General features: G+C 36.1%; 1 protein-coding gene across 2 annotated transcripts in view; it reads right to left on the bottom strand.

Annotated features, from left to right (window-relative positions):
* LOC140171149 (ras association domain-containing protein 2-like) overlaps nucleotides 1-17716 on the bottom strand; it is a 56617-nt gene that overhangs the window by 11789 nt on the left and 27112 nt on the right. For both annotated transcript variants that reach the window (XM_072194335.1, XM_072194336.1), the window contains exons 2-8: nucleotides 14500-14746; nucleotides 11977-12058; nucleotides 8061-8468; nucleotides 7304-7457; nucleotides 5993-6111; nucleotides 3586-3683; nucleotides 2872-2928 (exon numbers count right to left, since the gene is read on the bottom strand). In XM_072194335.1, the coding sequence (XP_072050436.1) occupies nucleotides 2872-2928; nucleotides 3586-3683; nucleotides 5993-6111; nucleotides 7304-7457; nucleotides 8061-8468; nucleotides 11977-12058; nucleotides 14500-14558 (977 nt within the window). In that variant the 5' untranslated portion in view covers nucleotides 14559-14746. The remainder of the gene's footprint in view (nucleotides 1-2871; nucleotides 2929-3585; nucleotides 3684-5992; nucleotides 6112-7303; nucleotides 7458-8060; nucleotides 8469-11976; nucleotides 12059-14499; nucleotides 14747-17716) is intronic.

The following is a 17716-nucleotide window of genomic DNA, read 5'->3' as shown; positions in this document are numbered from 1 at the left end:
TGCAGTAGGTATCTCACATATTGCTCAACTTCATTGCAATATTACATTTTATTACTAGAAAATAAAGATTTGTTTTAATTCAAGCCACACAAAGAACACAGCAAAGTAGACATAAGGCAGTATATAGTGTAGAAAGGCAAATTAATATACACGATAAGCTTGTATGATTCAGCTATTAAAGCTCGTAAATCATTTCACCACCCTACGTATGTGTCCCAAATCCGCGCAATATCGGAAACCCAATGTGTAACTTAGGAAACCGGTAATTGCCTATTTCACATGCCATTGTAAATGGCTTAAATAAGATATTGTCTCCAATGGGCTATTCTAGTTGAAAACAACCTGGTAGACACAACCTTAATCTACCACAAAGGGGGTGTAGATTTCAAATGGAGTCACCTATTCAGGTAAACCCATTTGAAATTCACACTCCCTGTGTGGGAATTAAGGCCATGTCTTTCATCTTTCATAGGGGCTGGGGTGTATGAATTTCAACTGGACTAGTACGAGTTGTTTCATTTGGTAATATTGCAGCACTGTTTTCAAACAACTATAAGATTCAAATTCGTGTACCTAAAGGAATTCCTTATCAAATTTGTAAGAAACAAAAATCAGAGATTAAAAAAGTAAAAAATGTTTATACAAAAACTAATGAAAAGTAAATGACAAAAAACTGGTATTATGTGAATTCTAAAAATATGATTTGTGCATAGACTTTAAAATGAGAAATAACTAGGAAAATATATGTATGCTAAAGAATTTGTCGAAATTTTCCGATTTATTTAAAGCACAATGACTGTTGGTTGGTTAAATTACTGACCAGTGATTGGTTGAATACTGACCAATGAGGGGACTTTGGGCTGGAAAGTATGACTAAGCTCAATTGGTCAACTAACAAAATGGCTCATTACCAGAAATAGTACTATGAACTTTTGACTTTGACTTGTGGTGTTTGTTAAGCTTATGGAACCCATGTAATTATATAATATGATGGTAAATTATGGTAAACTGGATTAACATTTTATTTGTCCAATCAATTTCTTAGACTTGAATATCATAACATATAAACAGTGTAGGAAATTAAGTTTAACTCCAAATAGATATAAATAAACTCCAGTAGGTCAGATTAGTCTTAAAGGTTAGCAGTTCAGGCTGATACTTTCTTGCAAAGATATTAATTGTCCAACAAAAAGTGGGGCATCCTTTTGGAAAGAACCTTCCCTAAAATGTCTCTGTACCAAAACTGTTGAAAAAGTAGTGAAGGGTGATTTTACTTTGAAATCGTTTTGGGATAGCAAGGTACCAAATCTGCCCAACTCTTGAGGAGGATAGGGACAAATATTGATGTCAAAAAAATGACAGAGAAAATTTGCTGTACAGTAGCTGCTGGTTTGAGATGCAGGGGCATACATATAGGATTCTATTGGATGGATGGATCCTTGGTACAAGATATTCATGAGTTAGGCTAGTGTTAGCCATGTACAGAATACAGCCTTCCAGAAGAAGATTTTTGTGCTAGGTTAATTCCTTGCAGTTTTGCCCTGAACAATAAAATGTTGGAGGGATAAGCCGGTAAAGTAACATATCCGATGTGAACACAGCCTGTTTGGATGGGTGTCATTTCCTACACTGCTAGTGTGCCCATAACAACATGTTTTGTCATTATTTTGTGAATATGTTCTACTGAACTTCAATACATGCTGAATCATGCAAACTTGACTAAATATTATGCAGGTTTATGGTATTAGATATACTATATTACATAATGGCAAGCCACCTTTATAATATTTGGAATGCTAATTATATAGATGATAGCTAAAGCTAATAATGATAACTAGCAGAGGGAGTTTCATTGCAATCCCAGAATGCATTGCAGGTTTCAAATCAGAAAATATTTCCTTTAGCAGTGAAGTTTGTTCCTATATAACATTGCACAATAAGTACACATTGTATGCTGGGAAGATAATACAATGAATCAACCTCTGGATAACTATCATGCAGGTTAGTTGCCATGGCAATTTCCCATCATGCAGTTTACTAGATTAGTAGTCGTAGATCTCAGACTGGGTTGATGCAATGACAAAGTGAAGTGGAGAAATGTTGGAGACAACCAAAATAAACCATTGATGTACAAACTCAGCAACCTCCCCCCCCCCCCAAGTGCACGGAAGTTTGCAGTATTGCTTTGAAAAGAGGTCAAATGATTTATATTACTGTTCTTTTTGATAAAAAGAATACTTTTACTGGCTTATAATTATGGTCATAAGAAATGCCTCTCTCTAATTTGTTTCCTCATTTTGACGAGCAGTCAAAATGTATTTCAGAATGACTGTGCCAACTCTCTTTTCATTGGTTTATTCAATAATTATTTTTGCCTTATAAGGTAACTTGCCCATATTTCTCCAATTTCACTTCATCATTGCTTTTTGGTTTAAATATCTCTATCATAGAGGTAAAGATAGCGCACCATCAGGCAAAGTCCCTGTGCTTTGTATGCTTTCCGATATTCTTGCACATTCATGAGAGCCAATTGTTCTATCATCCATGTCTAACAATCATGCATGGTGTTGAGTACCTATGTGTTATCATATGCGGTAACAGGCGCCGAGTGTGTGTATTTTTGTCTCTCGTGCTTCATGAAAAGATTGGCCCTCATTAACATACAAAATGCTGAAGTTTGCCACTTGGTGCACTATCTGTTTATATTTGTCTATGATCTCTATGCAGGCTAAACAAGCATCAGAAAGTTGCTAATATGGTTGCTTGATGAAAAGACACAACAATACAGGTTGCAGGAGGAAATAACAAAGGGCCCGGCTGACGACCGGCAAGAAGCCGGGAAAGGCCGGCAAGCACGGACAAACAACTCACACGTCTGTAGATATCGTCGCCATCTTCTTTTGTAAGTTGGCCTTGTACTGAGCATACCTGTCAACAATGAGAAAATATTTTGTAAAATCAATATAACTAAGTCAATATTCAGTGTTTTGCATGGTTTGGAAAGTTACGGATTTGTCATGAAGACCAATTCACCTTTTCATGGTGAACTGTGCAAGCGAAGATGTATACATTGGTGTGATGTATTTAAGAAAAAAAGTTTTTCACTGCTTAAAAATCAAATTCCTATTGACATAATAAATGTGTACATCCATATCAAAATGATGCACTTGTTGGCTGCTACGTGGGTCTCTTTTTACATAATAGCTAGGAATAAATACCAGACTAATTTCAAATGGAGGTTACTTGAAATCAGCATTCCACTTCAAATAGCACAATGATAACACTACAATAGTCCTATTGTGGCCTTCTGCACAGGTACACGTATCGCCAAGGATTCAGGAACCCCACTGGTACACACAGAGCACCTACACAGTACCGATGCTGCTACAGCACAGGATCCACCAGCAGTGAGTGGTACTGCATTGGTACTACACTGGTACTCCCCTGGTACGGCACAGTACCAGCCACGTACCTTGGCGACGGCATACCTGTTCAGGGGGGCCGCAATAGGAATCTAGTAGTGTATTAATTATGAACCGCAGTTTACTTGCTGAACAATATGAAAGTGGTCCTGACTAAACTTACCTATGCTTGATTTTTTCCAGTTCCCTCTCCTCTTCCTCATTAAATTTGCGAATGATGGCGTCAAGCACAGGCATCTGTAAATTTATGTACTGGGCAATCTGTCGAGAAAATAAATAACATTTTTTTTTTTTTCACATTTAGCTTTGTGCACTGGAACCAAGTACTGGTACTGAAATTTGAAAGTATTTGAACTATATGGTCAATCTAGGTGGAAATTGAGGTGCATTTTGTGTTAAAATCTAGCTGAAACCTGCAAAAAGTAATCAACTCCAGTCACTATTTTGGAAATTTGGTAAAGAATTCCAAATTGTTCATGCCTTTTCCATTGTTTTTGGATGAAAAATGTTGGGATTTAGAATAATTAATTCAATTAATATACCATATACTGAAGTTCTGTCTAACCTAAACATATAGAAATATTTCTTGATATTACAAAAGTGTTTAGAGTGGTTTAGTAATACATTGATACTTATGTGAACTACCAAAAAAAAAATCCATCAAGTGATTGCTATACAACATTCTACCTCTTTTATTCAGGTCTCATTTACACCTGTGCCACCAACAGAGCCTTCAACTTGATTGAATTTTACCTGGTTTAACTTAAATGTCTAAATAAATCTTATTTTCGTATCCCTATTAATCCTCCACTTGACTGAATTTTGAAATTATTTCTCAGGGAAGTTAGCCAAGATCGTTTTCCAGACCAAACCTAAAGACACATGCTTTGAAGACACATGTAACACAAATACATTTCTCTATTAGGTTTAATATATTTTCCAACCATTGGTAATAGAACTGTTTTCACAAAAGCAAATGTGAAAGTTTAACATCTGTTAAACCTGTCAGTCATTGTAAACTACACATCCGAGAAGGAATCATGTTATAGGCTATTCCAGTTGAAACGCATACACCTGCTGTGGAAGACATGACCTTAATCTTCCTCACAAGGGGTGTAGATTTCAAATGGAGTCACTCATTCAGGTAACCCCATTTGAAATTCACACTCCCTGTGTGAAAGATTATGGACATGTAAGTCTTCCATAGGGGGTGTATGGATTTTACCAGGAAGAGCCCTATGTATATACACCTGCACATGTTTTTCTCATCACAATCAAAAAACACTCTTGGATTTCCTTCACACAGTCCACATGTCTACACGCACCGATATTGTAGACCCTTAAACAATTTTATTAGAGTGTGATATTGCATACCCAAATCACAAAAATGTCAGTTCATACATTCTATAGATGTATATAGGTATGAGAACTTCACCCTATGACTTGGTGATGCAGATAACATGACCAGTTGTGATATATCTTGCTTTCTTCTTCTCATCATTTTCCACATACTTATTATCAGTAGCCCAATTCACATGCTTACATATACACAAAATCAATATAGAGCTCAAACCACCAGTGCAATTTCAGCAAATAAACTTCCAGTAATTAATTTGAACATCATGTATTGCATGGTTCGTATATTGATTGACATGTAAGCTGCTCTCATAGGATAAAAACATCACAACATTGTGTACATGTGATGCGATCAAGCAAAATGAGTCGGATGTCGGAAATATTGCTTTTCAAATATAACCAATAATAGCATTCAACCTCTTTTGTATTTTATTGTTCTGAGCAAAAGTAAAATTACCATATCTCTGGAACTGACGCATGTCTAACTATGGTCGGGTTTTCAGCATATTAAAGCTATGAAAATAGCTCATATAATGAGATTAAAAAGTGAAGTTTGATTTTGATCGACATCAGACTCACGTCACAAATGTGTGTTAACTGCATGGATATTGGATTATCAGTCCCGAGCCTCCAGAGATACAAATGAATTGAAAGGACACTCAGCACACATATAAATTTCATAGGGGGTCCCTACTAGATTAATGTTCCCAAAGAATCCACCACAGAAAGCGTGTGCACGAAGTTTCTGGGCGTGGCTTGTAGATGAAATTACATACAAATGTTTCATACTTGTACACTGTACAGTGTTGTAAACAGAGTGCATTAAAAATTACGGACATGCACTAGTAGTGTGTATGAACTGGTAACGTGTATGGATTGGAGTGCAACACTCACACACTAGTGTACCCAAATCACACAAGGTCATTTCTACCATTTACAGATGTATACTAGGCCTGGTATTTTCGGGTAATTTTGTGCCCGGGTACCTGGCGCATTTTTCGGGCATTTTTTAGACCTAAATGCTAGGATCATTCATGGTTGACCTATAAAAAAACCAATTTTTTTTGTTTTGAATTTCAGGCACCGGGCAGGGTATTTCCTTCCCGGTAATGTAATCTCGGCAGGTACCATGAGCCCGCCCGAAAATGCCAGCCTTAATGTATACAAACTTGTGAACTGTGCCCTGTGAAACAGAATGTTACAGGTCACTTTACCTCTGGTGAGATTTCTTGAGTTTTCTTTTCCATTATAAATACTTTGGCGACATGTTCATCGGGTCCGAGTACCACACGTCTTAGCAATGGGAAATCCACCGTCTTCATTTCTCGTGATTCTGAAAAGAAAACATGCTATTAAAACTTGTCTAATGTTAGCTTTGTTTAATCTTATTTTTAATGTTTACGAGATTGTATCCAAAAGCGGTTCTTGAAATTAATCTGTTTACAAGTAACTCAGTTGCACAACCTTAAAAGCCACTGACTTGAGACAATAATATTTAACGGGTTTTTAGTTTCTTCATAAAATTATTAAAATATTGATCTGATGAGACCCAACCCGAGATGTTCATCTTTAAACTGTGCTGCCAATAACTAAAAGGCTGCACTCATTACAGAAAGTCGCTGACCCCAGTGGCCCAAATCATTCCATGAAGCCATTCAGGGATGTGCAGCTGCAGTTCAAGATCAGTGCAAGCTATAATCAACCTACTAAACCATCACAGCCAGGACCAGCTACCCATGGGGAGCCGATCCTGGCTGATACATGTACATATAATGTGGTGCTCATATAGGTAATTTTTTTGTGAGAAATCTTAGACATGGGTGTCTGTTTTGAATAAGAAAATCTGTAGACATGCATGTGCCTCCTTTGAATTTGATACAAATGTTACACCGAAAATCATACTACGTGAAACAATTGGTAAAAACATGGACTTTAGATATGGGTCGAGCCTCACACCATACCAACAAAAATGTCAAGTACCCCTCCTCCCCACGGATGCAAGACACTCATCAAAGCATGAGTACAAGGCAATATCACTTGAGCTATTTGGTCCAGTTAATATAAAATAGCAACAGAAATCTAAAAATTCAAACTTGTGGGAGCTAAGTTATCAGATTCTGTAGATAAGGTGACTACAAAAGTAATGGGCTTGTCTATCGATATGCTTGAGGAAATGGCATATGACCACTGTTCAATAGCCTAATTGCCTATCTGATTTGGCACCAGTTTTTAAAGCAGGGACCAGCAGCAAACATAATGCATGAGCATACTGCCGGATTCATAGTTTATCTGTTGTCTACCTTGTTTCATATAGCCAAGCATTTCAGGGTTCCTTAGGCGGCTAGCACCTATTGAAATGCTAATTTTAATAAACCAGTGGCTCGGAAGGCTTGTGGATGCAAGCCGCAGGCTACCACAGCTCTGAATTATAAGTCGTGAGACGTAAGTTAAAACTTTTTTATACTATGCACATAATCATCCTTATTATACCAAATGTTTTTAAAAAAATTGTGCTGTATTTTTACCTCCGTGTTGCATGACCTCATACAGATTGAACTCAACGGGTGAATTTTCCACTGCAAATTTCCTGAGTAAAAGTGAGATGACCTCTGGCGTGTTAAGTTTACTTGACACTCTCACGTTAGACACCGTCCCATATTTGGGCCTGAAAACGGCAGTCTGAAAGAATAAAAATATAGTACACAAAATGATAAGTAACACATGTATAAGGTTCCCTTTTCCTGCCTTCATTCAGCTTTAACAATTTTACAGAGACTTAAGTCTCTGTAATTATGGTAGTTTAACAACCCCTTGTAGCTGATTATAATGACAACATCGACTCATAAATTTTGTAAATCATTTGCTTTGAACAGATTATAAAGATAAGAACAGAAAACATTAGAAACACTTTAACCAAGTTTCAAGAAAAAAGTCTGCAAAATAAAAGTACCCTGAACATTGATGCATTGATTTTTGGCTAAATATTGACAAAAATTACATTTTAATTCAGCATTTTCAGTAATTTTAGCTCATAACTATATTGAATACTGATAAAAATAATATGACACAAGAAAATGTAAATTGATGTATTATGAAAACCGTATGTCTGATTTGCTTCAAAAAAATTTACATGTTCCACATTAATCCTCTTTAGGCTACATTGTATCTTTTGATTGGCTGAACACATGGTATTACTTTGTAACCAATCAATTAGTTCTTAGAGATCGATAATTTGACTGGTAGTCCCCCAGTGACCATGGGGTTCACAAATGTGATACCTACATTTGATTTGTATATATGTCCACTAAATGACATCGTCCGTCTGTTTATATTTCCACGCCCTTTGTGAGGCATCGTCGATGATCCAGAACCAGTCAAAATTATACTGTCCGTTTTATTTTCACCATCCTCACCACCTTCATCTTGGCCATTTTCCTCGCCATGACCATTGGTGGAGTTTTCCTCTCCATCATTTTCAGCATCGTCATCGACGCTATTCAGTTTTGATAAAGAACGTCTTGTTTTAGCACCACTGCCCATGGCACTCATAAGTTTTTCATCAAGTCCGTTCTCGTAAGCCATGCGGGTGCTTCGTCGCTTCCATGATAGCTCTTCCTTTTTGAGACGGATGACCTTTTGTACGCCCCAGTATATCTTGAGCATTCCAAATATGACTAAAGTACCTTTTTCCTGTATTAAAAGAAAAGAATACACAATTTACCACCAATATTAATGGCCCCTTTCAGTACACATGTAGTTCATCAAAACTTCTTAAATGATCAGTTGATTTTTTTTTTCTTTGTTTGTACTTAACTTCTCACATATTCATCCATGCTAAATGCATCCAAGGAATTGCAAATTCCAAGATGCTTCAGATGAGATGCAGAGTTGTTTTCGTTCGTCTCAACGTACCTTTAACAAGGACCCGCATACCCCCAATTTTCTCCCCGTAGCTGAGGGCGTGATTGTACGTGGCGGTATAGGGAGTCCCGGTTCTCCTTCTCTAATTCTGTGTAACCGGCTGATACATGTACATACAGAGCTGCCAACATTTGAATCTTGAAAAAAGGGAGATTGCCTGTTGCAATCAGGGAGATTTATCAAAATGTGTACATCTTAATGGACGAAACCATTTCCTTTTCAGGGACATGACCAAAAATTAAGGGTTCTGAAGGGCTAAAAGTAGGGAGTCTCCTGCAAAAAGAGGGAGAGTTGGCAGCTCTGGTACATAGTACACATAGTGTCTAGCAAGATATTTTAGCAGCATTATAATTTTCACAACATTTACAGTTCTGTGCAGTTTTGTGGTTTGTATTATTCCTGGTTTGAAATCTACAAATAAAGCCTTTTAAATGGACCAAAATATTTTGAACAAATTCCGAAGCAGGAAAAGCCTGAAAATAAAAAACACATGGAAATATGCACCTATACAGTATCAGGGCTCTACTTGTGACAGTTCAAAATAGGGATAGACCTACTTCCTTCCTGCTTCACAGAAAACCATTTCACATCTGTGGTTCTGTAGTAAGAAGTACCTAGCACACAAAATATGTGACCCATTCCAACAATACCAGAAAAATGTGATCAGAATACATGCTCTTCCGGCCTTTTAAACTCTCTACACTGGCTTCTAGTAAAGGAAAGAATCTTTTCAATATCACTCTGCATGCTTATAATTGCATTTCTGTTACAGCTCCATCATATTTGAGCAATCTTATCACATTATTTAGTTATTATGTAACCTCTTGAGCGCTGACGCAAACTCTGTTCCTCATCTGACAAGACAAGGCTCATGGCTGTTTGTTCACATAAAAGGGTTGGGTATTGTTCCTGTCCGCCACCTCTAGAATGATCTTTCAGTTAATGTCAGAGAAGCCAATTATGCCCACCTTCAAACATCTGCTAAAAACTTAATTGTTTCCAGGTTAAATTTGTGGTGTTTTTTTGTGGTTTATTTTTGTTTTTTTGCATGATTGTCTTTCATGTTTTGTGTGTCTTGGAGTGCATTCTGTCAATGCTGCTATACAAATATTACATGCCTAGGAGTGTGATAGTACAAAATATATCATGAGGTCAAATTTTGACTTTTCTATTTCACGAGACGTAGCCGAGTGAAATAGATCAGTCAAAATTTGACCAAATGCTATATTTTTACTATTACACGAATATTGGCATGTAATATTTGTTTTATATCATGATATCACATGGTTTCTGTTCATCATGCCATGTGATAGTAAAAACTATCACACGGCTAAAGTCACTGTAATCATGATATAATAAATAATAATTAATGTCAACATGTTGCTTATTGATATTTAGATACCTGTACGAGCAGATAAGCTTAAATGACATCAATTTGTTTTTGTACTTTTTTGATCAGCACTGCATTTGCGTCCCACAAACGAAAACAGTATAAAATTAATTTCAAATTGGACAAAATTCTGAACTCTCTATCGTACACATGTATCGTCTCTGTTCGAGAGAATTGAGTTGAGTTTATAGAGGAAATAACAGTGTGTTTGTCCAAAAAAATTTCAGAAGATACTTCAATAAATTAGAGCAAGTTGAAGGGCTCATAAATCTAGGAGACTAGAATATACTCATTCCTCTTGACAAAGTTCATTCCCCCTACATGACCTGTATAGACTAAAATGTAAGATCCAAGACCACATCAGCTTTCATAAATGAGAATTAAGAACCCAGAGTACACATGTCACGTCAAGCCATCCACACACAAAGATTAAATGGAACTTAGCTCTCTGCCAATTGGCTGTTTAAAGATGCAAGCATTGTGCTATTCCAGTTGAAATCCATACACCCCCTATGGAAGATGTGACCTTAATCTCCCACAAAGGGGTGTGTAGATTTCAAAGGGAGTCACTCATTCAGGTAAATCCCATTTGGAATTCACACTCCCTGTGTGAAATATTAAGGTCATGTCTTCCATATGGGGGTGTGCCGATTTCATCTAGAATAGCCCATTTATGGAACTGCTTCATTACCTGTTTTTGGACAAGCAGACTATTATTTGCAACATATCAAGTTCACACATGCATAACAGAACAAAATGAGCAGGTGTGTCAACTTGTGAACAAAGTGAACAATCTTACTGGCCATCATAATTGCCACTAAAGTCGTGTTCACATTTTGAGTTACACCTGGCGTAAACTTACGCTAACATTGATCAAAATTCCATAAATATTTTCCCTACTCCTACTGCGTGTCCACACCTAGCCTACTCCTAGCAGTACGCCGACCAGTTCCACCAATCATTCACTTCTGGTCAGCGTAAACATTGGCTACCACTTCCGGTGTTTCTGTGACCTATCAACCACGCGATATGTAATTTCTTAGTTCTGACCAACAAAAGGTCAAACTTACTCCGGGTGCCAGGCGTAATCTGCGTTTACATTGCAACTTACGCCCTGCTCAACTTACGCCCAACAAAAGGTTCACCTTTTTCAACATGTTAAAATGCACCCAAAAGGTCCTAATTTGGAAGACAAATATATGTGTCCTATTTTTTAGCAAACATATTACAAAAGAATCCCAAATGTCAGAAGTTCACATTTGAGAGGAAAACTCGTTTTCCCTAAAAAGTCCACATTTTGGAAGTTCTGCATCCCCAAAAAGAAAATTAAATCCTTGCTACAGTCCTGAGTTGAACGCTTTTGATATTAATTTTCTAAAATGTGTCTTTTATTGCCAATTAGTTGACTTAGTTCCAACTAAAGTATTAGGATTAGGAGTAGAGAACTCATAATAAAACAGAAAAGGAAGTTGTGCACTGATGATTATATAGGCTGGCACAGGTGTTTACTGCTACATAACATGTAAAGACACTGCTGCTGTGCAATTCACAGCTTTAAGTTAGCTACTTATGCAATATGCATTTTGACCAGAGTCAAATACATAAACAAACAAATATCAAGGACACAAATTTTTCAGGCCTGTAATAGTTCCAGAAACTGGGTTAAGGTTATTGGATGACAGATTGTTTTCACTGATATTTTGGGACATCAGATACAATCAATTTTTCATCAAGAAAAACATTTGTTAGAAAAAATGACTTGATTCTACTTGTTGCATTCAATATTTAATGTTGAATAATAAAGTATGAACCAGGCTCAGTGTTAGTGCAAGAAAATCGCAAATTCTCAAATATCTCACGAAGAAGAATGACCTATAATGACCTTACCTGAACCACTTGTAACTGTGGCTGGTGTTTGCTGTCTTGGTGATACAAGTTATATTGATGAAGTTGTCGTGGGAATTGATTTCTGGAAAATGAAAAAGACAATCGTAATTGAATTATACAATTTTTCTATACAATAATTATAAGTTTTACAAATGATTCCTCTAAACTGTATGGCTAAACAATGTAATTTTTTTTTCTTTTAATTTGACCCGTTGAAGCTCCCGGTCAGATGCTCAAATTCAAAACATGTACATGCTTAATATTTTTTAAATAATAATGAAGATCCACAAAAACTTCACATTTTTTAAAAAGAAAATGATGAAGTGATGTAATTTACTTTATCCCTAAAATGCTTTTAATACTGTTAGAATCCGAGTAAATTGAAGTAGAATATCATACATGCTAATAAATAAGCTGTTTCAGTTACAAATATTAAACATGAATTGTTTTTTGAATGATTACAATTTTAAAATTCAAGACTACCACTGTATACATTTATTATTCATGACATGTGAGTGTGATATAATAAAAGCATATAGGCAAGTGTAGTACATTGTATAACAAGTAAGCATGTTTTATGTGAATCAGACACAATGATAGAAAGATTCACACAGTCCGTAGAGTAGACTCCGCACAATAGTCCTTTACAATGTCTATGAATTTCCCTGTGATTTTCAGTAAAAATAGGTACTATGTACAAAAAAAACACTAAAGTGTGTGCAGGAATAGTGCATTGCATATTAATGTGTGTGTGTGTAAAAATACTATTACTAAGCATGAGTTTGTGTGCCCATTAGTACATACATGTACATGTAGACAAATCACTTCAACATTAATGCAAAAATTGTCTTAAGACCACTTTCATTGATGGGTCGGGCAGTTGGCAAAAGGTTTTTTTCTTCTTCTTTTCGTCTTTCCAAAGGTGACCAATGTGCCAACATTCATGCTTCCTCACTCGGGTGAGTCTACAACATGTAAAGACCAGAGCGGGGATCGGAGGCATGATCTGACGCTTCAATTCTTGTCAACAACATTTTTGTACAGATTCGTGAATTCTGAAACACAGAAAATGAATTTTTTTAGCTTCTTCATATCAGACAATTTTTTTCAATGGAATAATTTAAGATTTTTGATGAACAGAAAAACAATACTTTTTCTAAAAGAAAGGATTTTCAGTCAGAACGTTTAGGATGGTCGGTTGGACGAGGACAGGCAAACAACCTGGCGTTATCTAAAAATGTAATCAAATCTAAATCATCAAATCTGAGTATTTTGATTTTTTTTAATGAAAATGAGAAATAATGTCACTGTGTGACATTTTACTCTTGGAAACCAGATCCTGAGAATGCTAAAAAATGCTGCAAGTAACTGCAATGACTTCAGGTCAATTTAAACCTTTAACAAATATTCCTCAATCTATATTTTGTTAAATTTCTAAACTACATACATAGCCTAAAAAGATGACTGCTATACCGTATATCAATACGACATGTGTGATCCATATCTGTAGTACTAATATCATCCAAGGAACTGATATATTATTCAGCATTTGTATCAGACACTATTGGTGACTCATTTAATCTGTTGAATAGTTTATGTAATTACAACTGAACCAATGATTCAACAGACAGTAATGAAATTAATTAAAGTGATTAGCGAGCAAATGAGGCTAGTTAGGGTAGATTGCACTAATGGACTGTGCACATATAATAAACCACTTAGTGTACTAGTAAATGTAATAAACGACAACCATGTCTTTCCTATTTGAAATAGTGCTTTTACTTGGTAACAGTGTGGAGTACTGTGTGACTGTAATTGTGGAAATTTCACAAAAAAGGCTGTCAACTTTTTGTTGTTTTTATATTAAAATAGTCTTTGTATCATAATTAAGGGGCTGTGCAATAATTATGAGCCAAATAGTGTGCCATAAATTGCTTGCCCCCTCCCCATCCTTATTTTTGTGCATTACTGTAATTTAATCTTGCATAAAGTGGTAATATTGTGCTGTCTTGATATGTTTGGCAATTAATAAAAATAAAACTGAAACTAAATTAATGTGTGTATGATGCAACTATGCATAACATGTCACATTATAGGACAGCTTTGTCATACATGCAGAACTGAAACTGACTTTAACAGTGAAAAAAGCTGAAAATGCTCAAATAAAGCTGAAAGCAGCATGAAATTGGGGTAAAATGGCTCAAATTGGACTGAAAATAAAAGAAAACACACCAATTTGAGCAAATAAAATTGTTCAGGTCTGTTCTGAAATTTCCCCCTCCATTGGCATGATCTTCTCTCCTATGTGGTGTGGGTGTGTTGCAAGCACATGGGTATGTTCACATGTACACATGTTACCTACATAGATCCCCAAGCTTGTGAATCTTCTCTTTCTCGTAATCTGTGTCCCCGTATTGTGAGTGTCTTTGTATTACAAGCACACACACATACGTCTACATCCTACCTATATATTCCCCCCGTTTTCCCCTGGTCATTATACATGTAATACATTGCATGTCCTACCTGGATATAATTCCCCTATACATGCGCATCTTCTCTTCCTCATAATCTGTGTCCCCCATCTTGACTGTGAATTAGTCCAAGTCACACACATGAAGCATTAGGCTGAAGCAATACATCCACTTAGTTACACTGACGATTCAAGTGTCCTGTACATACAATCCACTCAAGTTCACCACTGTCATGATGGCAGCAGCACACTGCCTAGAGTTGGTGGTTCATCAACACAGAGCTGATCACATCAGAAGACCTGTTATGCAATGAAAAGAAAAACACAACCATCATAAATCTATCGTCTTACCAAGTGGAGATGAGATTGCAATTGTCCTGAATAGATTACGCTATTCCAGATGAAATCCCTACACCCCCTATGGAAGACATATGTGACACGATCAAGGGAAATGAGTCGGATGTCGCTAATATTGATTTTGAGATATTGGCAAAGAAGATGTTAAGAGAGATTTTCTGAGAAATACTGATGCCATGGGAAAAAGGTGGAAGATGGGGGTCAGCAAATTTCAACCATATTTTGGCAATTTAATAAGTTTGGATAAGTGTTCATAATAATCAGTATAAAAAAATCTGCTATGCCCCCTCCTGAGAAATATGGGCCGCCTAAAATATGCCCCCTAACACGTATTTCCCTGACTTGTAAAATGCCGTTTTATGCCATTTTTGAACAATTTTTTGGCACCTAAGACAAGCATCTATGAAAGTAAATTTTTCTACACATCTTCTTTCATCCTTTGTCTTTATCAAAAATATAAAACAACAAATGTTTATATTGGGATGTTCCATTTATGAACAGGGGTGGGGGCCCATATTTCACATTTTACAACTTTTGAAAAAAAGTGAAATATCCCTCTACTTTGTGACGTCATTGTAGGAGTTCCTCAATCTTTCTCTAATTGTTCATTACAGGAGAATACCTCTGTACATAGGTCATTTATATAATGCAATAAAAATCATGGAGACTTTTTTACTTTTCATAGAACACAAACATGGATTTTCCCAATATGTGACATTGGTATAATGATGCTGTATATAACGCCAACATCAAATATAAGATCTTTTCACTGTAGCAGTCCCTTTTCTTGAGCCAATAGTCAGTTTTTCCATTGAGGAGTAAAGAACCACATTTAAGAATGCAAATCAAGTACAGGGGTAGGGGTTTCTCTTTTACAGCATATTGGTAAAATCGCCAGTAGATAATGCTCCTTGAATATGAGCCCCTCTCATGTCACAAGCTCGTATTCATACATGTTAGTGGTATTATGATTATTATGAAAATCACAAGCTCCTATTCTGATTCTTAATCATTTCACATGCAGCAGTACAGCTATAGGAACTAGACCCAGTAGGGCCCCATACCCCAAAGTACTAAATCCTAATAACCTGGGGGTGGAACTTAATGCTAGGAGTGGGCTATAAATGGGACTTGCTTCGGGATAAGGTTTTTTGTATGTTCTATTTAACCTAGGCCTATTTCAACATGAAATTACAAAATGTTAAGCCTGGGTTTCAAAAAAGAATGTGCACAGCAAAAATCCAAAATGAATTTTTAGCCATAACTTTGTCATTTTTGGGTCTTTTTACCAGGTTCTGGTGTCTAGTCTATGTTTTGTTTTGGTCAATCAATCTATCTATGCAGTTAGAAGAAGTCTCAAATCTTCATGTGTTGAGTTACGATCATTTCTGACCCAATGCACCTTTTTTACCCAAATTTTGAACCAGGCCCATAGACCTCATATTTAAATTACAGAAAAAGCTAGACAACAGGTTAAAACTTATACATAACACTATAAATTGGAAAAACGAAATAGACACACAACATACGTTACATCAAGTAAAAAATGTAGATTTTTGCACTGTAGACTTTTATACAATTTTGATAGTTTAATGGATTTTATTGTATTTACATTTTTAGTTTTTTTTTGCATTACAAAAGTTTGTATTACACTTTATATTACTGATTATATGAGGCTTCTTTAATTGTGAGCTAGGATAATTCAAAGAGAAGGCAGTTTCCACTAATTTTAAATCAAATTTCCCCAGTAACATTTGATAAATTCCCTCATCATGTGAACATGACCTAAACATTTTACCGGAATAGCCAGTATCAGGATAATAAATTCTCTTTTCCTGATCTCGTTTTTTACACTGTCAGTATGGGAGAGCTCCAACTAAGCCATGTGTATTGACCCTTGACCTTCTACGGTGACAGTGGTATGTTAAAATAAGATGAGGGAAAGAAAATTTGTTATCCCCAATACTGGCTATTTGGGAGTAAAATTTGTAAGGACATCTCCACAATATGAGGTAAAATTTACAAAAAACCCATAATATTAATGGCTACTTGTTATGTTGCTATGAAAACTGATAAGTGTCACAGGCACAATCTCAAACTGCTGCATGATAGTGTCCTAGATATCATCATCAGTGCCATGTGGTCGCTGCTAATTTTCCTCTCCGGTATCAGTACCAACGCGCATCATGTGATCCACTCGAAGGTTTTGTCCCCCGCGTTTCATCCCCATTATCATCAAGGTAAAACCCAATATACCAACTTTTGTTGCCTCCCTCATCCCAGATGACAGCAACAACATTTTTCTGTGACCTATGACCTTTGAATTTTGGGCAGTTTGACCCCAAATTTTGAGCAATTTGTTGCATTAAAAAAAGTTTGTATTACACTTAATGAGTATATTATTGATATATGGATTCTTTAATTGTAAGTTACATGTATTAGGAGATTTCAAAGGGAAGGCAATTGCCATGGCAATGGCCATTTATACTAATATTTAAGCGAATTTCCCCAGTAATCTATGATCTTTGAATTTTGGGCAGTTTGACCCCAAATTGACCCATTTTCTTCATTTTGAGCAATTTGTTGCATTTAAAAAAGTTTGTATTACACTTTATAAGTATACTATTGATATACATGGATTCTTTAATTTTAAGCTACATGTATTGGAGATTTCAAAGAGAAGGCAGTTGTCATGGCAATGGCCATTTATACTAATATTTAAGCGAATTTCCCCAGTAACATTAAGCAAATTCGATTTCACAAGAAAAGTATAGGCCCTCTCCGAATAACTGCTAACAGAGCCCGTTTTAGTGTAATTTCGATGTTGAAATAGCAGCCATCACTTTCTAACATTTGTTAATAAAAACTGAACCTTACCTGTAAAGATAGACAAAATTGGAGCTTAAGTGAAAA

Source organism: Amphiura filiformis, chromosome 15 (assembly GCF_039555335.1).
Source record: "Amphiura filiformis chromosome 15, Afil_fr2py, whole genome shotgun sequence".
NCBI classification, from domain to species: Eukaryota; Metazoa; Echinodermata; class Ophiuroidea; order Amphilepidida; family Amphiuridae; genus Amphiura; species Amphiura filiformis.
The sequence above is the reverse complement of the archived record's forward strand: the minus strand, read 5'-3'. Positions and strand labels throughout refer to the sequence as shown.